At 47.7% G+C, this 26,105-nt stretch overlaps 1 protein-coding gene across 3 annotated transcripts in view; it reads right to left on the reverse strand.

Moving 5' to 3' along the window:
• Nucleotides 1-26,105, reverse strand: part of RIMS4 (regulating synaptic membrane exocytosis 4) — an 89,904-nt gene that overhangs the window by 9,085 nt on the left and 54,714 nt on the right. Inside the window, exons 2-6 of one of the 3 annotated variants that reach the window (XM_073309643.1) lie at nt 21,859-22,000; nt 6,702-6,814; nt 5,955-6,056; nt 5,537-5,676; nt 1,340-1,412 (exon numbers count right to left, since the gene is read on the reverse strand). In XM_073309643.1, coding sequence (XP_073165744.1) covers nt 1,368-1,412; nt 5,537-5,676; nt 5,955-6,056; nt 6,702-6,814; nt 21,859-22,000 — 542 coding nt within the window. In that variant the 3' untranslated portion in view covers nt 1,340-1,367. Of the gene's footprint in view, nt 1-1,339; nt 1,413-5,536; nt 5,677-5,954; nt 6,057-6,701; nt 6,815-21,858; nt 22,001-26,105 lie in introns of those variants that run through there. The other 2 variants (XM_073309641.1, XM_073309642.1) reach the window with 2 other exon arrangements.

The following is a 26,105-nucleotide window of genomic DNA, read 5'->3' on the forward strand; positions in this document are numbered from 1 at the left end:
TGCCTTATTTCCCCATCTGTAAAATGGGGATACCAGTACTTCCTGTCACCTACCCTTGTTTGGTTAGGCCCTGATCCTGCCAGCTGATTGGCACAATCCCATTAACAAGAATCTCAGCAAAAAAGAATTTTTAAAAAATATTGAATTCATTCTTAGAGCTGAATCTTTCAGCCAGAGCTCAATTAACTCCCCGCCTTAGTAACAGTGAGAAGAGACAGGAGGTCTGCAAATCAAGTGTGGATCTAGAGGAACAATCTGGCCCCATATAGTCTATTTTTCTTTTAGTTTTGCATTAGCCTGAAGCTTGACACACGAACGAGACCAGATGCTCATTTCTCCTTCAAACTGTTTGAGTCATTTAAGCCTTTTTTAGGAGTGGAAGAATCGGGGGGAAAGTCTAGTGATTTTAGATGCGTTTGGATCTGCTAAAATAAGGGCCAGATTCTGATACACTCACATTGAGCAGTACCAGGACAACTCCGACAGGATTCAGTGGAATGACTCCTGGAGTAAGATACTATACAATGCAACGAAGGGTGACAGATAAAGGAATAAGTGACAATTATAAAAATACAAATATTCTAGGCACTTAAGCTCCCTCAGAAGTCTCTCCTGTGCAAGCATCCTGTACGTGGATCAGATGTTCATGCAAGTTTCATCACATTGTAATTCAGGGGGCAGTATACTTGTTTATATCAATATATAAGTATTTTAAGTGATCTTTTGTGCAAGCATTAGAGCGGAAATTGAATAGACTGAATGTCACAGAAGAGGCCTGCTGAGAGAGATGGCAGAAATGGGTCCACTGAACTGGAAACCATGGTTAGACATTAGCTGTCAGAGGACTAAGTAGCAGCATCAAGAGCAAGCTCCATATTTGCTTTTGCATCCAGGCCTTGTGAAACATAACATATGGTGATGACCCATGGTTACTCACCCGGAGAACAGGCCAAAAGCTACGGATTAGCAAACTAGCTCTGCAATACAAGATGCATGCTTGGAGTTACATGGAGAGAAAGGAGAACAGACAGGGGGAAGAAAGTCTCCAAGACTACAAGGGAGACCTAATGAAAAAAGGGCTGACAAGGACACAGGTGGCGGTGAAAGCAGAATCACACTTACGATGCAATGGATGGTACAACAGGTGCAGCAAGGGCCATCGCAGTGAAAAACAAACAAACAAACTGGAAGCTTGTACACAATCAAAATGGTCCCATTTGGTTCAAGACAGAGGTGATCTGTCACCTCAGAGTGAGGCCTCGGTTCTGCAGAGGAGAGGATGAGCGTGATGATGATGATAACTGAAGATGAATGGTGCCATCTGGCTAATCCCTAGCAGCTTCCAGCTTCCTCCCATAGTCTCTGTATTAGCAGAATAGTGCAGCTTTCTCAGGGCAGAGCTGCTGCCTCACCTGTAAGGTATCAGTAATGGGGAGGGGAGAAGATACATGCCAAATTAAGTCAAATGATTATTCAGAGAGCTAGAATTCAGGGGAGCTAGGCACTGAAGTCAGTGGTTTGGCTGGGGTATAAATTAGCATAGAATTCAGCCCCTGTTTTTATTCTCTTTGAATAAGCTACAATGAGACATTAAGCTGCCTTTTTTTTAAGTTACATAATTCAAGTGGAGTGGGCTTGGGAATAGCAGAACCACCGAGTTCTGTCCAAGGATCCCACCCTGCTAGCTCAGCGTATGTCATTCCCTGAGTACTGCTCTCCTGCTAAGAGCCAGCTACCTGGGCTATTCCCCAGCTAAGTGAAACATCTCAGAGGGCATCGTTCTGTTGCCTGTGTTTAGTTACTTTTTGTTTGCAAATAGTTTTCACTGCCCCAGTCAGCACTTATGGTTGTAGCTGGGCACAAGGTGTCTAAATGACATGTGCCATGGGCTGTCCTGCACAGCCATCGATCATCAAGAATTACTGACTGGAGAGGTGACTGCCGACTAAGGCCAACATCCATCTTGTCAGACACATGGGTGGAGTTTAAATCAGCATACAGAATGTTGGATACTTCCTCAATGTTTTCCACAGAAGCAGCTGGTTCTCTATGGCCATGAATCTCTTATGTGCATCTGGTGGGTGTGGGTTGGTCGTTTTTTTAAAAACACTAAAATTTCAAGAGGAGGTTGAGGGCATGCAGACTATGATAATCATGATCCTGCACTGTGTTGGGTTATGCTGGACTCATCACTTCTCATGGCGACAGTGACATGGACACCCTCCCACCTTACACTGGCCAGGAGAAGGTACCCTTTCTTCTCAGATGAGGAGTTAGCCACTGTGATCCAGGGTAAGTTGTTGAAGCTCACTCTACTTGGGTGCAAACATGAAAGCCACAGAGCAGCTGTACCTTGTACAGCATGTGACAATGCATCTCCGAAGAACAAAAGCTGATAGAAGCATATCCCACAGATTTCTCTTATACTCCACTGGCTTCCTTTCCTTTCTGGATTGAGTTAAAATTCCTTATGATTTACAAAACTCTTCCTGGGCTTGGATCTAGCTACCTGAATGGCTGTCTGACCAGCATCCCTGAGCCATCAGGATGCTGCATGCCAGAGGAGCAATTTGGATGGGGAAGCTCAGGGTGCAATTCCGGAGCCCTTGGAGGCCGAGTGTTCTCTGCAGCAGGGTCCCAGCTGTGGACATCCTTATTAGAGGAAAACAGGCTGAGCAAAACCCAATCATATTCCTAGCAAACTGCAAGCCCCACGTTTTTGCTAACACATTTTCCCAGTAACACACATTGTACCCATGGGAGTTCGATGGCTGGGATGATGGGACATAAGAAGAACAAAAAAATGAGAAAACAAGGGAGAAAGAGAAAAGGAGCAGAGAGAGAATAGGAAGCAGGGAAACCTAGCACTGTGGGGAGGCAGAGAGAGACCACCTCCCTTGGATACGGGCAGTGGTGAGCTGGAGCTGGTTCGCACCGGTTTGCTAGAACCAGTTGTTAAATTTAGAAGCCCTTTTCGAACCGGTTGTTCCGCGTCGGACAACCAGTTCTAAAAGGGCTTCTAAATCCCCTGGAGCACCCAAGGGGAAAATTTGGTGGGTGCAGAGCACCCACCAGCAGCTCCCCGCCCCACCCCCGGCCCCAGCTCACCTCCACTCCGCCTCCTCCCCTGAACGCGCCGCCCCGCTCTGCTTCTCTGCCCCCCAGGCTTCCCGTGAATCAGCTGTTCGCGCGGGAAGCTCGGGTAGGCTGAGAAGCAGGCTGCGGCTTCTCGCTCAGGCCCAGTGAGGTGGAGGTGAGCTCGGGCAGGGGGGCGCGAGGAGGGCCACCTGCACCACAGCAGGTAACCCGGGGCGGGGGGGCGGCGCAGGGGAATCGCTCCTCGCCCCAGCTCACCTCCGCCACCCTCGGCCTGAATGTGAAGCTGCCGCCTGCTTCTCTGCCCCCCCCCCCAGGCTTCCCATGAATCAGCTGTTCGCGCAGGAAGCTGGAGCAGGCTGAGAAGCAAGGCTCAGGCCCAGGGAGGCGGAGGTGAGCTGGGGCAGGGGGGAAGGTGGGGTGCGAGGAGGGCTGCCCGCACCGCAGCAGATAGCTGGGGGGGGTGCGCAGGGGATCCGCTCCCCACCGCAGCTCACCTCCGCCACCCTCGGCCTGAGGGTGAAGCTGCCGTCTGCTTCTCAGCCCTCCCAGGCTTCCCACCGAACAGCTGATTCGCGGGAAGCCGGGGGGGGGGGGGCATGGAGAAGCAGGGGGGGGGTGCGTTCAGGGGCAGAGGTGGAGGGGAGGGGAGGTGAGCTGGGGCCGGGTGCAGGGTGGGGAGCTGCTGGTGGGTGCTCTGCACCCACCAAATTTTCCCCATGGGTGTTCCAGACCCAGAGCACCCAGGAAGTTGGCGCCTAAGGCTCCACTTTTGAGGTGATCAGTGGGGGAGCAGCTGCTCCCCCTGCTCCCCCCTAGCTATGCTTCCCCGCCCCTAGGAGCCAGAGGGACCTGCCGGATGATTCCTGGGAGCTGTCCCAGGTAAGCACCTCTGGGACTCCCCACCTCGCCCCCCGGCAGGTGCCTCTGGCTTTTAGGAGTGAGGTGGGCACCCACTACGGTGGCCCACGAGACCCTCCTGTCCCGGTTCTGGGGGCAGTCAGGGGACAGGGGTGGATGGCAGGGGTCCTAGGGGGTGGGGTGGTCAACGACCCCCTCGTGGGGCGAGGAGGGAACTCGTTGTTAAGATTTTGGCAGCTCATCACTGGATACGGGTAGTGCTAAATAAATTTGCTTGGCACTTAGATACCAGGGTGATAAATACAATGGACAGGCAGATGAAATGAGAGGTCCAGAAGAAACCTGACCTAGGATGAGCCAGTTAAAAAGCAGATAGCTGCACATGCAATCTAATTGGCTGCAACATGAGTTCAGAGGAAGCTGCTACTGACTGATAGGGAGCTAATCAGGATGAATTAATCTGCATGCGGGATGTGATTGGTAGCCAATTTTTAGGGCCCTACCAAATTCACAGCTGTGAAAAATGTGTCACAGACTGTGAAATCTGGCCTTTTGTGTACTTTTACCCTAGACTATGCAGATTTCACGGGGGAGACCAGCATTTCTCAAACTGGGGTCCTGCCCCAAAAGAGGGTGGTGGGCGAGGTGTCGCAAAGTTATTGTAGAGGGGTTGCAGTATTGCCACCCTTACTTGTATGCCGCCTTCAGAGCTGGGAGACTGGAGAGCGGTGGCTGCTGGCCAGGTGCCCAGCTCCGAAGGCAGCACCCCGCCAGCAGCCGCCGCACAGAAGTAAGGGTGGCAATAATACCATTCCATGCCACCCCTACTTCTCTGCTGCTGCCTTCAGAGTTGGAACAGGACCCCTACAGTTACAACACCAAGACATTTCAGATTTAAATATCTGAAATAATGAAATTTATGATTTTTAAAATCCTATAACGGTGAAATTGACCAAAGTGGACTGTGAATTTGGTAGGGCCCTACCGATGTTCCACACTTCAGTAGAGATAAGCAGGAGAAACTTTAAGACTAATTACTCCAACGTTGCCAGCCAATCAACAGCCAGGATTTTTTGTGTGTAATAGATTTGGATGTGAATTAACAGTACCAAACCTTTTCTACCCCCTAAAACTAAGGAGAAAGGTTGGAAGTGTCCATAATGGGGCAGTATATGTATCACAGCCAAAGAACAAAGGCAGATGCAGAGGAGACATTTGAGCAGGAGCTGGATCTAGAAGATCACTCTTAGTCTAGATAAGCAACGAAAACAAGCTGCATTCCATGATTCTTTAGCTACTTTGTACCTGGCAATGAAGAAAAATGGGCATTTTATCAGTAGAACCACATGCCAGTGTAACCCAACAGGGTTTCAAATAAGAACCCATCTGAATAGGAGGACAACATTTTTCCTCTATGTTTGTCAAATCCAGATTGAGTGCGTTTGGTACAATAAGTTATTGATTCATAAATATTTCCCATTACTGTTAATTACTCTGATTCCTTAAACTCCGTATACTTTGGTGGAGGCTGAGTGCAAAGAGGAGAAGACATCTCACTTCTTCTCAGAGGTGCTCTTACCTGTAATACTTTGCCTTGTGGGCTCTCCGCAAACAGTAACACCTGGTTGTACAGGGGGTCTAATGATTTTCGAGCCACTTTTGTCTTCTTTTTTGCAATGCACACTCCATTTTCTAGTAGATATGCCTTGATGTAAGCAGCTGAAAGAAAAATGTATGGTCAAAAAAGGTAGAATCATAATGGTTCATGTTAGAAATGGCAGGATAAAACTTCTCAAATATGATTACAAAAGAGGTGTTTTCAGCAAAGGATTTTCTATCCAACTGTATTTTCAAGCAAGCACAAACAGTATGTGCTCCCAGCTGGGCAAGGCATTCTCTGTTCCAGGCAGAGTCAATATTCTACCTGTCCTCAAGTGCTCCAGGAGGAAGGGGTGCAGTGGGCTCTGAGTCACTTCAAACAGACTGAAACACGCTACCTGGAAGGGTTTTGGAGCCAGGTTTGGGGGTCAGTCCTCGTGCCTGAATGATATCCACTTCTAGCTGTCCATTTCGCTCCTGTAAACCAATTTCCACATCTCCTACATAACAAACCGGAAATGATTGAAGAGAATCAGATAGCAAGAAGGCTTTTACATAACAAGTCTGATTGTTAAACTGTTTCAAAAAATCCTCATGTCAACAACTGCAAGAAAAATGCTGGCCTAAAGTGCCTGTTTCCCTCCTCCATTACTCGATCACAGCGTTAGAGGGTGTAACTCTGGGGCGATTCAAGCCCACATTTCCAAAAATGATCTCTTATGGTCTCCTAACCCCAGATGTGGAGACTCAGGCTAGTGCCATCTAGTCTCTAATCTCCCCAGAATTAGAGGCCTCTTTGGAAAATGCAGTTGTGATGCACCACAAGAAAATCCTTCGAGTGTTTGTGTGCTTCAGCGCATCAGAGAAATGTGAAGACGCCCAAGATGCATTTAGAGGATGCCCATTTTGGCTTGACCTTGCCTTTTGTATTTGAAGTGTGTCGGAGGGACAGGTAATGCTGCCGCTTACATAGCATTAACTAGAATGGGATGACACAAATCAAGAAAATCTAACAGCCAAGCACATTTTATCAAACTGAGAACAGGGGCATGGGAAGAGAGGTGCTGGGCAGGTTAGTGGGTGGCTTGTGGGAGTGATACATACAGTATGCATTTTAAACTGATCTCTGCCTTTCTGTTCCTTACCCATGGAGGTGGTGGCCAAGGTCTGACGACCAACAAATTGTGCAGGACCCATGCTCCCCAGGAAGTCACTAAACTGCCCGGCAGATGCCAGATGGATTCCACTGAAATTCAAGCTGCAAAATAAATTGATTTAGGCAAATCATTATTTCAGTACTTGAAAGCAACCTGCTGATTTAACAGTCTGATTTAATGTATGCTTGAAATGAATAGCTATATTCCACAGACCTCTTCCTTTCAGAACTCATTGATTTCCATGCAGTCTAGTTACATGTGATGCATTTAAAGTCCCCTTCCCCCATCCAGTAGTGCTGGAGTAGTTAGCTGTGATTACAATATTTCTTTAGCTATAAATTAATCACCTAGGATTAAAAAAATATCAACTCTCCTGTCCCTGGTTCAGGTGCTTCCCATCACCCCTTCCCTGCAGGATTAAAGGTGAGCAATATCTGGGGTGGCCTGTAATTTATTGCCTGGTAGTGGTTCCTCCTTCCTCCTTTTCAAAAAACAAAACAAGGACAATAGTACTTTGGGGCATGGGGGGTTTCAAAGTGATTGAGTTCAGGTGAGAGATGCCAAACTGAGATGCCTCCCCTCCCCCCGGAATATGCATCTTTCCTGACCCCCAGGAACCCCATCTAAGGGTGGGAGTAGTACATTTTGCATTCTGTATCAAATGCTTTTGCAGCCTGGCAGCATCCAGCACGTTCCCAGAGTAGTTTTCATTCAGCAAAGGGTATGAAATGATCATGAAGACTAATCCTGCATCCCAGGATGAATATGCGGGATTTACAGAGTGTACCTTCAAAGGGGGAGCGGGGTGAGAAAGGAACATACAGCACTGCAGCCAAAAAAAATAAAAAAATAAAAAATGGAGCTGTTAGGGATGCAAGCGTGTGATATGCCATTTGCAAGGCACCTATGGCCTTGTTTGCTTTCGGGTTTTAGCCATTGGTGTAGCTACATGGGTGCAAACCTACAGTGTAGATGTGGGGCACACCAGTGTAAGCTGCACGGGTGCAAATCACAGTTTGCGCTGGTGCGCTGCGTTTACACTAGGGGCTTGTGCCAGTGCAGCTACACAACTGCCTAAACAGTCCTTGTAGACAAGGCTTGAATTGTGTCCCACAGGTTCCTAGTCTGTTTATACATATGATTGGCCTGCTTTTGACCCATCTTCCCCACAGAAGCTGCTACACATGGATGCTAAGTGTCATTATGAGTCCTCTGTAGTCACATCCCCACAGGGGGGAAACACGCCTGCTTAGTGACACACTTCACAGCTTCTTAAAATTAGGTCCTTAAAACAAATCTGTAATAAGGGTCAAATGTTCACTAACACTCAGTCTCAAATCAGTACAAATCAACTTTGCAAAATGGTAGTTAACTTACACTAACACGGGCTGGCGAGGGGCTCTGCTTGGCTGCGGGATGGTGGGGAAGAGACGTTAGACTCACGTATATACTATTTAGTCAGCCGCAATTACTCTTATTAGCTATCCACAAGCCCAGCCTCAGCTCACTGTGCATATTTATTTCCCCTTATGAGTAGCAAACCTGCCCGAAGAAATCAGAGAGAGCGGCGTGATAGCCCAGCCCGAGCCGCACACAAGCAACTGAGGGCATATTGCCCACTCACACAAGGGCCAGATTTTCGAAAAAGCTCAGCATGCTGGTGCTGTGGAAAATCTGGCTAGAAGCGTCACAGTGGGAGCTGCTAGGTGCTAAGCACCTGAAAATCCAGCCCTGAGCACTTTCAAAATTCAGCCCAGCGCAAAATGCCCACAGATCTGCATTAAGCTTGGGGGAAACCCTCTGCACAGGCGTCAATTTCCCCCTCAGTCTCCTTGAATTAAGAGTTTTCACCATGTGTCTCCTGGTTGTGCAATAGTTCCAGGTGGCATTTCCAGACAAGCCTCACATGACATGATCTAGCACTAATTGCAGACAATGCTGATGCTTTTGCTTTATTTGGGATTCAGCTGTTGAAGTCTGCTTCACTGATTCCTCAGCTGAGAGAGGCACCTCCCCGGTGAAGCATGCTATCCTCTGGGGGAAGGTGTAACTACTGGCTGCAGTCTGCTTCCAATCAATGCTATACTCCCACTTCTCTTCCTGGCTTTCTTCTCCCTGCTCTGCTGGAGGATGGGGTCTGTCTGCTCTGCAGAGGCACTCTCCCAAGTTAGCGCTGCTGGGAGCAGAGGAACAGAACAGATGTACTGAATGTGAGCTGGAGCCCTGGAAAAGGGACCTTTGGGTCCAGTCCTGCACAGACACAGTGCTTACTACTGGGAGTAGTGAGTGGCTGGCGGGGGTGGGAGGGCCAAAACGGAGTAAGTAGCATTGTGACCCGGTGCGTGGGAGTCGCAGCACCACTCAGGTCATGATGGGGGGGGCCATGGGTCCAAAGCTATGGGGCACTGTGACCCCATGCACCAGGTCACAATTCCACTCAGTCACATTTGGCCCTGTCATCCTGTCATGACGGAGGGCTGGAGGGCCAAACCTGAGAGGACAGTAGGGTGGCCCGTGCTGCTTCTCCTTACCACTACCAGGGAACCAGCTCCTGCACCAGCTCTCCCCGCCAGGGGCCTGCCTGGCCCAACCCCACTTCCAGCAGCCCATATCCCCTCTGCTCTGCCCCCAGAGCTTACTTAGTGACAGCTTCAAGCCTTGCTACAAATGCAGGGAGCTGCAGTGAGTGCCTGCATGGGGGAGCCGGGCAGGAAAGGGGCAGCAGGGTGCCCGTGGGAGGCGGACATGAGATGGGTTTGCCTAGGGCTGAGTGATGGGGCTCCGTGGGTGATTCCATTTTGTTTGCTTGCACTGAGCGGGAGTTTTGTTGGAGAAACTTAGAGCCGGAATCCCTTGAGGCACCATGCGTTGGGCACCCCATGTGAAAAAATTGCTGAGGGTGCCCCTGTGAGCAGCCCTGTGGCTGTAATACCTACAGTGCAGAGATCTCCCCTCTCTGGATGAGACACATGGGTTGGGGTCGGGGGGAAGATCAGCATCCCTGCCTCTCTTGCTTTAGCTATTGTTCCCACCACTGGATGTTCTTCCAGGTTCGCCCAGCCACTGTGTCCTGCATGCTGCCTTCTCTCCCGCAGCTGGAATCCACCCAGGGTCCCCAGTCGCTGCCTATTCCTGCTGTGGTCTCCCCTGGCCACTGTCCCCACCCACTCCATGCAATCTGGGACTGCTTCAGCTTCACGCAGCCCTAGCCTATGCGGATGGTGCTGCACCTGGGTCTCAGCCGCCCCCTCTTGCCTTGTCAAAAGGCAACTGCCACTGGAGGTGGGGAATGGCAAACAGAGTAACTACGTGGGTGTCCACGAGGCCCCAGCGTGCGTGAGCTGCCGGTGGCACATCCCACGGAAGCCAGCGTAGCTACCCACAGTAGTGAGGCACCATGCTTGGTGTTCGCAGAGTCAGGCTAGTTGGTGGGAAATTCACAAGAGCCCTTCTGTCCCCATAATCCCTTCCCCATAATAATCCTGGGCCAAAACAATAGTTCCTGCCTAGAAAAGTACTTCGCACCCTCAAGCAAAGCCACAGCTTCTGCCTGGGGAGAGGAGAGGAAAATAAAGCTGTCTAGAAAGTTAGCAAGCCTGAGAAGAAACATCTGCAGAAAGGATTGAGCTAGATCAGCTAAAATAAGGACCTTCAAAGTCAGTTTGATGTATTGTATGTGCTCTAGTGCTTATATAGCAGCTTGGGAAGCTGCACTGGCATCTGCAAGGAAACCACTGGGCTCTTCTGGCAGAAAGTTAAGTGGATCAAGTGAGAACAAATTCTTTCCTTTGCCATAGTTCAGATCAAATGACAGCTCTTGGGAAGACGTGCAACAGATACCAAACTTAGCAAGGGATGCACTGTCCCGCTGCTCTCAGGGGAGAATCATCACTTGGAGCGGTCAAACTCAGGCTTGTGAAGTACGCATGGACACAGTTTAGCAGAAGACCTGCCCCTGGCAGGGGGTTGGCCTGGGCGATCTATTCTGGGTTCCAAACTCAGGTACCGCGGCAGACTTTGAGATGCATCCGTTTCCTGGTTCAGTACAAGTTTCTCTTTGGAACTTGCAGTGTGGCTCAAACCTGCAGGACTGAAGCAGAGGATTTCTGAAAGCTCCCTCATTTCCTCCTTCTGAAACTGACAGCAGCTGCAGAACAGCTCAAGTGTGACAATTCACTCATTGCTCGGCTCTTTCAAACTCAGGCTCGCTGTTCCTGAGAGTTTGCCCCCTGCCGTTTGCGGCTTCACAGTACACAGGGCACTCAGCAGCGGACTTTCCTGTCAGTCCTTTGAAGAAATTCATCTGTTTCTCTCCAACTGCCTTTGATTCAGCAATAATCTTTCCAATTGAATTCTCAGGTTGGGAGCATTGGCAGAGACACACGATTTACAAGTCAGCCAGCCTCACACAAAAGAGGCAGCTCCAGCTTGGGTTACAGCCAACAGATGGTTTTCACACACACTGGAGTGAATCTGAAAGGGCTTTATTATCCCATCGCTGAGTATGCCTCAGCTCTGGCCTCATTTCCTTTCCTCTCAAATCAAACACAGCGGATATGGAGAAGAGTCGCTTTCCTTCTGAAACCCTCCACCCTACTGTTACAATCTCTCCTGCCCTCAGTCTGTGAAATATAAGCAGAATGAAAAGGAGGACTTGTGGCACCTTAGAGACTAACCAATTTATTTGAGCATAAGCTTTCGTGAGCTACAGCTCACTTCATGTAACTTTTTTTTTTTGACACGTGTCAACTTCAGCATATTTTCATACAGTTTAGAAGATGAACTCATGGGGTTCTTTTGTTTCCGTTCAATATTCAAATTCAGATGCTATTTGACAAAAGACCCTCCACCTTAGATAGAGGAAAAGGCCACAAATTGGCTCTGACCAAATAATGTGCTGATTTTTCTTCTCCAAACCCAACAAAAAGCTACTAAAAATAGCTGCCAGAAATAAGGAGGTAGCGTTTCTCATTGGACTTGCAAAGTGCCTGCTGTAACTAGTGAAGCCCCTGGGGCCAGTACTAGCTCCAGGTGACATTTGTCAGCATTTTCACAAGATTGGCAGAGAGTCTGTACTCTGTACCCTTTAGACAGGCAAGTGCAGGGGCTGAAGCTATGGCTGGCCTGAACATGGCTGCACCCCAGGTCACGGAATAGAAAAGGGAATCCATTTCTCTTTCACGTTCCTCTACTCCCATTTACACTGACTAGAACCCTTTTGTCATGGTGGCATTTGAATGGAATTAAGGCTGATGGATTTTTCATGTGGAACTTGACTCCTTCACTGACCTACAGGTACGTACAGCACTGGGAAGGTCAGTGGTGCCTGCTGGGCACGTGGAGGACCTGTTCTGTATGATCAGGGGAGATCAAAGGGCAGCCCTGCTCAGTTTGACCCATGGCTGCAATAATCTTCAATAGAGAGGTGCAGACCACAGAGACAAGCAGAACAAACCATGGCTGTGTGTATGAAGATACCATGGCTATTACTGAGTACTGATCCTGGAAAATTCAATGCCACACGCACAAGCCCCTACCACTTGGGCTAATGGAGTAGACCAGTGGTTTTCAACCTTTTTTCATTTGTGAACCCCTAAAAAATTAGAATGGAAGCGTGGACCCCTTTGGAAATCTTAGACAGTCTGCAGACCCCCAGGGTCCACAGACCACAGGTTGAAAACCAGTGGAGCAGACAGCTAAGCAGGATTTATTATTGTTTAAATTGTAAACGGCAGGCTATTACAGTTGTTGCTGTTACCCACTAGAGGGAGACAAGATCACAGACACAGTCTTAGTTCATTAGATTTATAATGCAATGCACCGTGTTAATCCAAACAGACATGCAGCGTTAGTACTCTGATAGACAGATCTGCAAAGATATTAGGTATGCAATGTACTGGCAAAATGTGTATTTACCCTTGTTGGGTTTGCAAATGGAGTAATGACATGTGCAAGTGATGCACTTCTGGGAGGTACATTTGTAAGAACTCAGATGTGCAAAATTACATGATTTGTGCACACAATCCTAATAATTGTGAGAGAAAATTAAGCCTGTATGTGCATATTTTACATATTTAGTTATACACCTTATGCCTTTAGAAATCTGCCCAGTGCTCTCTGCAGGCTGCATGCCTATCCTGAAGATTGGCGCATCTGAAACCTGTCTTATTTAGTGTAGTGTAAGTATGGCCTAAAAGGCCCCAGGCCAGTTGTTGATACAGCACCAGTGGCCCACCACCTGCCCCTGTGTTCCCCTGATGTTGTGCATAGCCCAAAAATTGCCACTGCTAGTTTTATGCCCTTCACTGCCAAAAGAGACAATTCCTTCTTTGCTGAACCATCTCCCTTTAAATATTCAAATTCCTAAGCTGCTTTTTCAAAGCCTGTTTGGGTTTTGAATTGTGGTTTGAAGAGTTAGGTGGACAATGCCAATGTCAATAATGAATGGTTTGAAGAAAATCCAGAGCACCAGAGCTTATCGCCTCTGTCCCGTGTACGGCCGTGCTCTTCCTTTCCTCAGCCCAGCCCATGCTGTGTTATGCATTAAGTATGCAGAGCTCCTCCCAGCACAGCCAGCTTAAGAAAGACGCATCATTAATTTCTTTTTCTTGTCCTTGTGGAGTTTGTGACCTCTTTTCACATCTATTTTTAAATCACTTCTGGGATCTTGTGCACCAGGTGCTGTCATTAAGTTAGTGCAAGTGCCAGGTTTTTTATCTTACAGTTCACATATTCTGGGCTCTTTCTTTCCAGCTTCCATTTGGTGTGTCCTGACTCTGAGTATCAGTGTCTATTGGAATATACCATTCTCCAATCTTCATATTTGAGCCTCCCTAACTCTTTTTAGAAGCTTGCTTTGCCTCTGGTGCAACTCAGAACAACCTGGTGGGTGCTCTAAATCAGTGGTTCTCAACCAGGGGTACGTGTACTCCTGGGGATGCGCAGAGGTCTTCCAGGGGATACATCTCGATATTTGCCTAGTTTTACAACAGACTAAATAAAAGCACTAGTGAACTCAGCACAAACTAAAATTTCATGCAATGACTTGTTTATACTGCTCTATATACTGCTCTGTACACTGAAATGTAAGTACGATATTTATATTCTGATTGATTTATTTTATAAGTATATGGTAAAAATGAGAAAGTCATCAATTTTTCAGCAATAAGTGTGCTGTGACACTTTTGTATTTTTGTCTGATTTTGTAGGCAAGTAGTGAGGAGAAACTTGGGGTATGCAAGACAAATCAGACTCCTGAAAGGGGTACAGTAGTCTGGAAAAGTTGAGAGCCACTGCTCTAAATTGTGCCAGCTTGCAATAACCTGTTAATGACAGGCACTCACCACTGGAGGACCATATTGCAGCCTGGTGTGGAACCTCAGTTGTGTCTCTGCCTCAGTTTCCTCTTATGGACTATCAGTAACTTCAACGAGGTTTGTCGATAGTGAACAATGTCCCTTCAGGGTCTTGCTTATGTAATCAACAGCCAAACATGGTATGCAAACAAGCCTTCAATCCAGCATCCTAGCTGGAGGGTTCAGGTATTCTTAGTCAGCCAACCCCCAACTGAGTCCTCCTTTCTACTCCCTCCAGGGTTTTCACGTGTAAGACCTTCGCAACCAAGGACCCTCTTCTGGAGCCAGGCCTCCTGCCCTCAGGAATGGTTCCTTCCCTGGACTCTGCAGCTGTGCAGCTCTTCCCTGGAGCAGTGCATAGTTCCCCAACAACCTGGCCCTCTTGCCTCTGTTGGTAAAGTCCTTTTGCTGGGGCTGAGCCTCCTGCTAGGGTTTTGCCCCTCGTAGCTCTCTTGGGACCATGAGCACCTTTCCTAGATCCTCTTTTCTAGTGAGCTCTTGAAACAGCTCTCCTGAGAAGACCCTCTCCTCCAGACCTTTCTCCGCGTTCTGGGGCCTCCTAACTGAGCCCTCATAAGCCTTTTATTAGGCTCAGCTGCTCCTTACCTAATTAAGTGCCTGCCAGCCACTCAGACAATTAACGATCCTCAGGTGGGTCTGGGCTGGCTCATTCTCCTTAGCGGAGCCTGTTACAGGTAGGGTGGGTGTCTGACCCCTTCAGTGGGCCAGTTACCCTGTGACATGGCCCTATATCAGCAGTTATGCCAGCACAAAAGAACTGTGGCATGTCTCCTCCTTCCCCCTGTAGGGTCTTGGTGTAGAGCCCTTGTGCCAAAGAGCCCCCCAATGATGGGGGTATTCAGTAACAGCATGGCAGCCCCACGTCAGTGGGGCCATGCCAGACTCCACCCAATGGTGTAAAAAGGGGCTGTATCATACTGCGCAATCAGGACTTCCACCCCTACCACACGAGGTCTGTCCCAACTCTTTTCAACCATGTAAATCAAACGACTCCGTGAGCTCTGCAGGATCAGAATATCCGGCCTGACTTTAAAACCAACAGAGGGAAGTGATACCCCATTGGGCCCGACTCCCCATTACCTTACACCTGGTTCACACTGGTGGAACTGGGTTAACTTCAGTGAAGTTACACAGCCACAGCATATTCAGACAAAGGCTATTTTCTTTTCACGCCCTTCTGTAATTTTCATGGATTCGCTGACACACTACAAGCAACAGGCTACTTGCGATCAACTTTAAACATGGAAACGTTACTCAGAGATACTACAGTCAGTGCTTTCCACTAGGGGGTTAGGATTCCAATATTTCTCACGGCCTAAAAGGGAATGTCTCATAAACCATATCTTTTTAAAGGCTCCTCCATTGTTCTGTATGTAGTATGAATATAAGATCGAGAACTCCTTCTGAAATGGCATGTGTTCAAAGACAGGATGCTGCAAGGATCAGAAATGATTATTTCCTAAAGACACATCACCTCCCCCAACTGTCAGTAATAAGTGAGTTGCCTGAATATGACCACACTACAGAATAAATGCAGTGGATAGCCTTTGAGAGTTAAGACTTTCTTTCATAGCTTCATTTACAACACAGGTCAGCCCTCTGTTTCTGTCTTCACAGGCTGTAAGAAGCAGGTGTAGCTGTCTCTCTCAGGGAAAGGAGATAAGTTTCCTGTAAGACTGAGAACTTCTATTTCATCAGCTGCTACTTCATCACTTCACTGGAGGTGCAGAGGATTTCAGAGGTTCCACCCAGCAAGCCAGTTTCCATGAAAGAGAAATGTTCTGTGTAATAACTGGGTATCCCAGCTGTCCACAGGCATAGTTTGATTTCTATATTTGACGGGGCAGCTCCAGTCAGGTCACTGGGGCTATGCGCTGGGGAGGCAAATTCCACGCCTGGCCAAGGCTTGCAGTTTTGTGGGGGGCAACACCCCCCTGCTCCCACCAAACTATGTCCATGGTTCTGTGTAATAATCTAGCTCATTTTTAAGGCCTCCCAGCATTCAGATTTCATAATCTGTCTAGTTTAGTGGCCAGCTGAATATCTGTCAGCTCAGCAGGATGCAGAATTTCTTTGTTTAGGTCGTAGTATATTTAACCCAAACTCTCTCATTTTCAGTGTTGACAGTACACAGTGGACATTATTAGTCATTAGCATTCCTGAATTGCTACAAGAGAATAGTACTTTGGAACATGTCCAGTTAGGCAGCATGAATCCTGTTTCTTCCCTGGGAACCTTCACTTCACCTATCTGTCTTAAGGTTCTCTATAAAACCCACCACCATAGTGTCGTGAAGTAATGACACAGCTCTGTTTAGTCATCTCTATTCAGCTACGCAACATTCTTTGCTATTTGAGCCCTACACCAGCTCTTCTGCAAGCTCTGCTGATGCAGTCATAGCTCTGGTCCATAGCCCCCTCCCCACCAGCTACCCTAGTACTTTCTGCAGCAAAACTTTCTAGCAGCACGACCTACCAGCTAGTTTTCTGTAACATGGTGTTCTCCATTGGTATTGCAAGTTCCTTGTATGATTGTATGATTTTTGGCCATGTTAACAACGTTATCAAAAAGTTCTTCAGTGAAACCTGCACAAGAGACCTCTCCCACCCGCACCTTATTAGGCAAGCTCCTAGTATCCCACCACAAAGTATCCTCAAACGTCCTGGATTCAAATCTACTCGGACTACATTACAAAATTACATCTATTAAGCAACTGAAATTTTCCAGTTCCTTGAGTGGTTGCTTGGGATGGGTTTCCCTGTAATTATACATACTGTCCAGAGTTGCTGGACAGGCTTGCTAATTTCCTCACATATTACACAATCACTCTTCTGCGCCTTCACTAGTCATCACCTGCTGAGCTCTTCTGAGACAAGCAAATCACCTTTGTTTCCTGCATCCTAATCATCCCAGCAGTAGTTAGCAAAAACAAGAAGTCCTACAAGCACCACACATTATAGCTTCTGGCCACCAGCAATCTTCTGTTCCAGGGCTGCGTCTCCTCACACAGCATGTAAAAAAAAGGGCTGGCAGAGGGTTATGTAACAATCCCTGCAGGGGCGCTGGAACAATTTGTATAGTGGGGGTGCTGATCGCCATTGAACCAAACTGTAAACCCTGTCTATAACGGAATCCACTTCAAGCTAGGGACTGATGCAGCACCCCCATCTCCCCTCTGCATCCCTAGTTCCAGCACCTATGAGTCCCTGTTTGCCTCCTGAATGTCATGTAACTTCATTTCGTTCAGAGGGAGCAAAACCCCGGTATAACAGAGCTCGAGCAGAGGATAAGGCATGGAGGAACCAGGCTCAAACCTGAATTTCTTTGTTCCTTGTTAAACTATCAGATGTTTATTTGTAAGTTCTACACACAAGTCAAATTCTGATCCATTTGCTCATGACACTGTATGTTGGGAACGTACTGAAACAGGTAACTCTCAAGAGAAATTTTCAAAAATAGGTATTTGAAAATGTCTGAAAGGAAGAAAGTTATTTCAAAGTACCTACTGGTAACAGCACAACTACCGTGCTGAAAAAAAGATTACGTGAGTGAGTTTTTTTGTATAAGAAAGATTAAAGAAACTAAGAGCGCCATGCTGACATTATAAAGGCTCTGGTAAGCACCTCTTTTTTAGACCCAACAGTACTTTAAAATAACTGTATTCTTATATAACACAACTTTAAATGAAATCATCTGGATTTCACACGCAGTGATATTCACACTTAATCCCCACTATAAACTAAGTCATTTAGAATTTTACACGAAGGAAAATTCTACCATTGTAATTCTATTGGATCTGAAATGAGATGAGTACAACTCTTGCTAGCCACACACCCAATGAATTAAATATATGTGAAATGAGCGCATCAATCGAGTCTCCATTTTTTAAAAGCATGTATAACTCCAATTACTGGGAGCAGAGATTCTGTTCCCTCGTTCAGGAAAAAAAGAGAACTCCAGAGCAGAGGTCGGCAACATTTCAGAAGTGGTGTGCAGAGTCTTCATTTATTCACTTTAATTTAAAGGTTTCGCATGCCAGTACTGCATTTTAACGTTTTTTAGAAGGTCTCTCTCTCTAAGTCTATATATTGTATAACTAAACTATTATTGTATGTAAACAAGGTTTTCAAAATGTTTAAGAAACTTCATTTAAAATTGAATTAAAATGCTGATCTTACACCGCCGGCCCGCTCAGCCCACTGCCGGCCTGGGGTTCTGTTCACCTAGGCTGGCAGCGGGCTGAGCGGGGCCTGCAGCTGGGATCCCGGCTGGCAAGGGGCCGGCAGCCAGAACCCCAGACTGGCAGCGGGCTGAGCGGGGCCAGCGGCCGGGACCCCAGACGGCTCAGCCCGCTGCCGGTCTGGGGTTCCATCTGCCGGCTCCTGCCAGCCAGGGTCCTGGCTGCCGGCCCTGCTCAGCCGGCTGCCGGTCTGGGGTCCTGGCCCTGCCATAGAGTAGGTACCTACTTTCTCACTGGTTCTGGCCTATTCTCTTCCTCTGTCTGCACTGAGATGAGGGTGGGAGTGCACTGAGAACAGGGCTGGGGGTGAAGGAGCAGGCTGGGGGTTGGGGTGCAGTGTCTGGCCAGGAGCTAGAATGAGGGAGGGGGCTCAGGGTTGGGGCCAGGAGGTTTGGGTGTGGAGCGCTTACCTGGGCAGCTCCCATTTGGTGCAAGGGGTGCAGGTGGGAATGTGGGTGTGTGCAGGAGCTCCCGTTTGGTGCTCAAGGTGGGGGTGGAGATGTGGATGTGGGGGTGCAAGAGTCAGGGCATGAGGTGTGGGGGGGCTGGGTATGTGTGGGGAGGGTGCAGGAGTCAGGGCAGGGAGCTGAGGGGGCTGGGTATGTGTGGGGAGTGCCGGAGTCAGGGCTGGGGTTGTGGGGGGGTACAGGAGTCAGGGCACAGGTCTGGGTGTGTGTGAGGAGGATTCATGGGTCAGGGCAGAGGGCTGGGGGTGTGTGAGGGAGATGCAGGGGTCAGGGCAGAGGGCTGGGGGGTGGGGGGGTGCTCCCAGCCCCCTGCCCTGAGCGGCTCACGGCAGGGGGCTGGAGGGGATATGCCGATTCCACCCCCTCCTCCAACATCCCCGGAGCAGAGAGCGCACTGCGGCTCTGCTTTTCCCTCTCCCCCTCCGTAGCAAGGTCTGTCACCTGATCCGCCGCAGGGAGGTAGAGAAGGAGGGGTAGGAACCCTGCATGCTGGGGGAAGAGGCGGGGCGAGGGGGAAGCTTGCCTGCCCTGCGAGGAGAGAGCGGTGGGCGGAGAAGAGTGGGCCGGGCCGGATTTTTAATTGCATGCTGCTGTTCCCGGCAGACAGCAGCATGCCATTAAAAATTGGCTCGCGTGCCGTCTTTGGCACACATGCCATAGGTTGCCGACCCCCACTCCAGAGCTTCACCTGCGGACTGAAAGGTACTGAGGATTAACAGGCTGTCGTTAAGAGATCTTCCAGGTAGTCCTCCGTCTCATGGAGGATTATAAGAAAATATACTCTGAGTTCCCAAAGCAAGCACTTTTGGAGAATGGGCCTAGAACCCGTGATCCCTCCTGGAAGGAATTTGCATATTGATGTAGGGCTTGAAATATTGGTGCAATCTTATCTTGTTAAAAATTGGTTTGTTAAAGGCCTTAAGCGAAGATGGTCTCTGTCCTCATTATGTCTGTAGCAGTAAGAAACCAAGCACTAAAAAGAAAACCCTGCCAGAGCTAACGTGGTCACATAAATCTCCTTTTCTCCTGCTGTAATTGTGTTCTGCAGGCTGCGAGAGAGGAAAAAATGGATTTGGTTTAACGTAGAGTCTAAATTTCTGGTTCTCAGAACAACTCCCCAAATGCTTCCCTTCTTTGTTAAAAACAAGAATGCTAAAAATAATCCAATATCTCAACATGTTTCTTGCACGTACAGCTTTATGGGCTCTTCGTGCTCTCAACCCTGTTTGCTAGTCACTTATGCTTCTGATGGATAATTGCTGATACTGGAGGGGATTCTAGAAGAGTTCAATTAACTGAGCTGAGGAAAAAAAAAAAAAAGCATACAAAAAACATTTATCACCCTTTCCAGAGGAGTATGGGGAGAGCTGTCCCATGCCTGGCAGAGCCCTCTAGAACATTCTGACTTCTTATTTGAGAGAAAATGGTTACAACAGGAATTTTATAGCAGCTTTAACAAATACGTGGGAGTTGCATGAAAGGATTTATTTTCCTATGCCAAGCTTATAGTTATGTGTTATTTACCTTTGCAAGTGCAGCACACCACAGCACAACGGCATTTCCCGAGGTGCAGTAATTTCATTGGAAGAGGCTTCTATTTCTCTACCAATGCCTGGCCATGTCTGTATGGCTATGCAGGAATACTGCACAGATGTCCCAAAGGATTGTACAGCCTGCCAGAGAGGCCAAACTGCATAAATGGAAAGGAAAGAATCCTGCCCTGCAGGGAAAGCAGATTCTCAGCCTGCATTGCCAAGGAACAGGGCTTAATCTCTAATCCTCCAAGTCTTGGAGTGAAGGCAGAACTCAGAGTGGCAGGACTGTGTGAGTGTGGCAGGATATTTCCCTGGAGGCAGGTCCTCACAGAGGAGATAAGCTACACCACAGCTTTGGAGTGACAGGATTTCTGCCTCAGAGACAGCTCCTAATTATTATTATTTCTGCCCTGGATGCAGATCTGTGTAGTGTTCCCACTGTTATCCTTGTTCATATATCAAAGGAAAGTTTGGTTTTGCCTTAAAGTAGTTACTTTTCTCATCATACAGTTTTAATTATTATTTATTTTAGAGAGCCTTAGGTCTACATGGGCACCTAGACAGTTCAGTGATGGGTTCATTTGGAATGCCATGAATGAATGGACAGATAGGACAGACAGAAGCCACAGCTGGTAGTTAATACTTGATTCCAATTCAGACTTCAGTAGCACATCTAAACGGAACAAAAACTGAGTTTAGTTACACGCTGTGAACTTGTGAAGTCAGTTACTGCTCTTGCATCCACGTGCACTGAATCTGATGTAACATGGCCCCCTTCTTACTGCAGAAGAGTTTGCCCAAAAAGGTTCCCTCGGAAGGCCCCTGGATAGAAAAAGTGATCATCTCCACACATTGCCTCAAACCATGCAAAAACAAAATCAGAATTTCAAGCAACTCAGATCCCCGAAATGTTGGCCTGTCTGTATTTTCTGTGCTTCAAGATTTGTACTGTCATGAAACTGCAAGGCCCAAATCCAGCGTATCATGCTATCACTGTTCTGCAGCCCAGAAAGGTTTCTAAATATATCGCCCGAAAATGATAACTCAGACACCAGAAGGTTAACACTTCCAAGAGTATAACATGTATTTAATTATTTACTAGAGATTATCTTGCTAGATATATCCCCTCCATCCCTTGACACAATCATTTCCCGTCCAAGGCATTTGTGGGAGAAGACAGACAACAGAAATGTAACACATTATAAACATCGACACTTGTAATCTTATTTACAATAACCACTCCAGAGAGTTTTCTTTTAAAGGCAAGTCTGTAATAAGTGATGGGTATTCTCTTCAGGTCAGACTCATGAGCATACTAAAAGAAGTGTATGAACAGCAAAACTATTTGCAAACCTTGCAGGGAAAGAACTGCTCTGTTCTGACTCTTAGAGTAACTGAATTCCCTGCCAATGCACCTACAGCATGTGTAAGTCAGACAAATGTATCATCTATCATGTAAGAAGAAATAGGTTTAGGGGGAATGGAGCATTCCAGAAGTGATTATCCAGCTGGCCCCTGCTGACTTACTTTCCTTCAGATCCATAGCTGTTCATACTGTCTTCAATGGATTCATGGCTGGCTTGACGGACCGTCCGGCTTGGCATTTCGACAGCCAGACCAGTTTCTGTGCTCCGCTGGATAGCGCCTTTGAGTCTCCGGCCATCCCCGTCTAAAAACAAGAGAGACATCAAATAGAACCAAAGGAAGGCCTTTCAGGGAATTACTCTTGGAATCCAGAAATCACCCTGCACTTCATTCTTTTCATATTTTGTTGCACTCAAGCCTGTAGCTCTCACCTTTGTTCATAACGGGCCTGAGGTTCAAACAAGCTAGATACCCAGTTGGGCATTCAAAGTGCAAATGTAATTGCTAGCCTACTTTGAGCATGCAAATCAGATAATAGCATGTGTGCATGCGCATACACAGACATAGACACACAGTCAAACTGTGTGTGGACTTGCCCAATTAGTATGCACACTGTACAATTATGAGCAGAGATTAGGTACTAAATTGTGGACCTAATGTGTTTGAAAATCTGCCCCATTGTTTCAAGTTGTGAGGAATGCCGAGGAATCATAGTGCCAGGACAGTAACAGAAGGATCAGAGGGGAGAGAAGGGGCTGGACAGTACTAGGAACACTCTGAATGAGAGAGCAATAAGGGACTGTAAAGGCATCTCCAAAATGGTTTCCCAATGCAGGCCACTCAGAGGGGCTTTAAACAGCTGAAAAGCCCACAGTAAGGGCTACTACATTCACACATGCCCTCAGCTCGAGTCGGGTGGGAATCAGAATTTGGTGTCACAGATTATTTTTCCCTTGGGGGGTTAATCTTCAAAGACTTTGAAATTAACAGCTGCTATTTGCATCCTTCTCTTTAGCAGTCTGCGTTTCTCAGAATGAATTATGTTATCTAATGAATATATAATGAACACCATTAACATTAATTGCTTTCGCTGCTGTTAGGTAGCTGACAAGTTTCAGCCTACACACAATGCTTATCCTGAAATATCGATGTCGGCTGCAAGTTCTCTGAATGAGTTGGGATGTGGGAATCTTTTTAAAGGTGCCCACCCATAAACCTGTATAAGAATGAGCTGGTGTTAACACTCACGTGGCAGACATGTGACCCACCAGACTGCTTTGGTATTCCTATTGAACACTGAACGATGGCAGCGTCCAATGTCCTCTACCAGCTCAGGGCCTCATTTTGCTAGGTGCGACCAAAATGCTTGCAAGTATTCAAAATACCCTGAGAGAGCTGACCATTGCTAAGTGGCATCACTTCCAGAAGCACCACAACTTTATGAAGAGTGCTTCTGTATGCAAAATGAACCGGTTCAACACAACGTCAGAGAGTTCTCAAAACATGGAAGAGGATGAGGCCCTCACAGCCACTTCAGCAGCTCTGGGAGCTCAGTCTGTACACATGGAAAGTATTGTGCTATTCTTTCCTATGTGTATAGCAAGCTGCTTGGCCTGGGAATGGTTTTCTTCGGTTCTCTATGTGAATGGGCATTTCCCAGAAATTGCTGGCCTATTAGCAGGGTCCCTGCCCTATGCTCCATTTGAAATTAACTCTGGTAGGTTAACACTAGCACAGAGCATCTGCCATTAACTTAGCTAAAAAGCCCCCTTTCTCTGCAATACCCTGAGGTTTCCAACTGAGTAAATATTTAGGACCAAAAGCATTCGGTACCAGCTGCTGCCCACAAGTACAGTACTGTATGCAAGCATCAGACAGCATTTGTATGTTTTGGTTAACATTAAATACAGTTTGTATTGTTTGTGTGCCCAGAGCAATGTGAGAGGCCCATCATATGAATCAGAAAGTCAAACAAACAATTTAAAACAACTGCTATCCAAGTCAAAAACTTCAGCCAAAACAAATATTAATCATCGACTTCAGTGAAGGAAAAGCCCAATGAGATGGCCTAATCCAGTCCCAGCTACTGCAGGATTATTCCCAATGGTGTATTTTTTAGTGTTTTCTCCAGCCTTGTTCTAAATGTCCACAGCCTAGAACACCCCTCCTTCACTGTAATGTTATCCGTCCTGATAGCCTAATTTCCCCCTTAATTTCATTTTGTTTCCTCTCGCTATACCCTTTCTACCATCCTCAACAATGCCCCTCCCTCCTTGCTATGCAGACACCCTCAAAATACTCAGATCCTTCCTCCATTGCTTAGTCGCATATTCAGTTCTTTTCTCATAAAATCAACCTGAGTCAATAATCGTAAACCAGCACTGAAAAACATTCAAGTGCCTAACCATGAAATATCTGGTCTCAAGATCATTTGATTTTCCCACTGTAACTGGAGATGGCCCGGGAATGAACACTCAAATTACCATATACCTGCGGTTAACAACACACTAATAGAGGCTTGTGGTGTGGGCAAGCATTTGGCATCCCAAGGCACCTGCCTGGCACAGTGCAGTGCCTTGTCTCACAGATTTTTCTGGTCCAGTGCGAAGGTTTGCCATACAGCAAAAGAGAGCAAAATAAACAGGGAATGCAGGACACGCTCCAGCACCGTGTTGGAGATTGTCTCTCACTTCCAGCTGGCACTGGATACATTCTGCTGCAGCAGAAAACACACAGCCACGCATCTGCTGGCGTCCTGAGGTGCCTGCCGCATCTCCTTGGCTGTCCAGTTAAATGTGTGACTCAGGAGCAGGGGAAGGGATGGGGAGGAGAACAAAGGCAGTTTGCAAAGGACTGTGAGAGTCTGCAGGTCCTGAACCCAGGCCTCCGGGCCATTGCTGCATCCACACCACCACCTGGGAGCCCTGAGGCCTTAGACTGCGCTAAAGGTACCACCCACAGGGACTTGATTAGAGGAGCCTCAGAGTCCATGATTGGGCCGGGTGCATTATTTAAACCAGAAAGACACGGGAAGTTTTCTGTGCAGCAAAGTGGATGCTGGCTTGCTGCTACTGCTACAGACCCTGCCATCCGCTACCTGACTTCCTACTGCGTCCCTGGTCCCTGACTTCGACCCTGCCCCTGCTTCCAATTCCTGCCCTTAGCCTCGTTCCAGTCCCTGAGCCCTGTTCTCTTGGCTTCCAACTGCTCCGGCTCTGACCCAAGGCTATAGCTCTTTGGCTTCTGACTCCGCACTGACCCTTGGCTTCAGCTCTGACACCTGGCTCTTGACTTCAGACATGCCCATTGCCTCTGGCTCCTGAATATAATGCTGACCACCCAGCCGGACCACCCACGTCCTGGTCACTGGTACCCCTCTTCCACAGACCCAGACAATTTGCACAACCCCCCCCCAGCCCCGGATCCCAGCAGGAGTAGGAATGGATCAGTTGGGACCTCTCTCTGTCCCATGGGGCGCTGGGATCTCAAGAGTGGGTTATCCACCTCCAGGCAGATCACCAGGAGCTGTGGGCCCAAGTGACACAGCTGGCAGCCGAGAACCTGTCGCGACAGACATGAACGGACCAGCTCCTTTCTAAGAACGCTGTGCTTCAGGGGCGGCTTTCAGCATCGCACCCTGAACTGTGCTCCCTGCTACTCCTGCTTTGCTTCGGAGCGTACTTCTCCAGGGGCCGCATCATCAGTCTCTTGTCGTGGGAATCGTTGGACAGGGCGTGCAACGGCGTGCAACAGCCCAATACTAACTGACCAGGGTGCCTTCCTACAGGTGTTCTCCATGATATTTGATACCTGCTCAAGAGAACTTGCCCTGTGGAAAAAACAATAGAAATGTAGGGCTGGAAGGGACCTCAAGAGGTCATCTAGTGCAGCCCTCTGTGCCGAGGCAGGATTAACCACGCATTCCTTGACCAACCCTGATCAGTGTTTGTCTAACCCATTTTGAAAAATCACCAAGGCTGGGGCTTCTACAACCTCCTCAGGTAAATTGTTCTAGTGCTTAACTAACCATATAAGTTAGAAAATTTCTCCTAATATCCAACCAAAATCTCCCTTGCTACAAACTAAGCCAATTACTTCTTGTCCTACCCTTGCTGTACAGGGAGAACAATTGACCACAGTCCTCTTTATAAGAAATGCCACAGACGCATCATGGAGAAACAGCACATTCTGCGTGAGAAGGTGGAAGAGAAATAACAAGTGCTAAACATTTATTATTGTTATGTTTCATCTTTACATGTGCAAAGCTCTTCGCAAACAGTCACCCAGCAGCGACTCCCACTGGCCAATAAAGGAGCAGCATGGATGGGGTCTGAAAGGGCTCTCAACCAGTACTCCCTGAGCCCAAGTACTGTATCCGAAAGGTAGGAGTGCTAAAAGCTCCTTTGAAA

The sequence above is a fragment of the Lepidochelys kempii genome, chromosome 13 (assembly GCF_965140265.1).
Source record: "Lepidochelys kempii isolate rLepKem1 chromosome 13, rLepKem1.hap2, whole genome shotgun sequence".
NCBI classification, from domain to species: Eukaryota; Metazoa; Chordata; order Testudines; family Cheloniidae; genus Lepidochelys; species Lepidochelys kempii.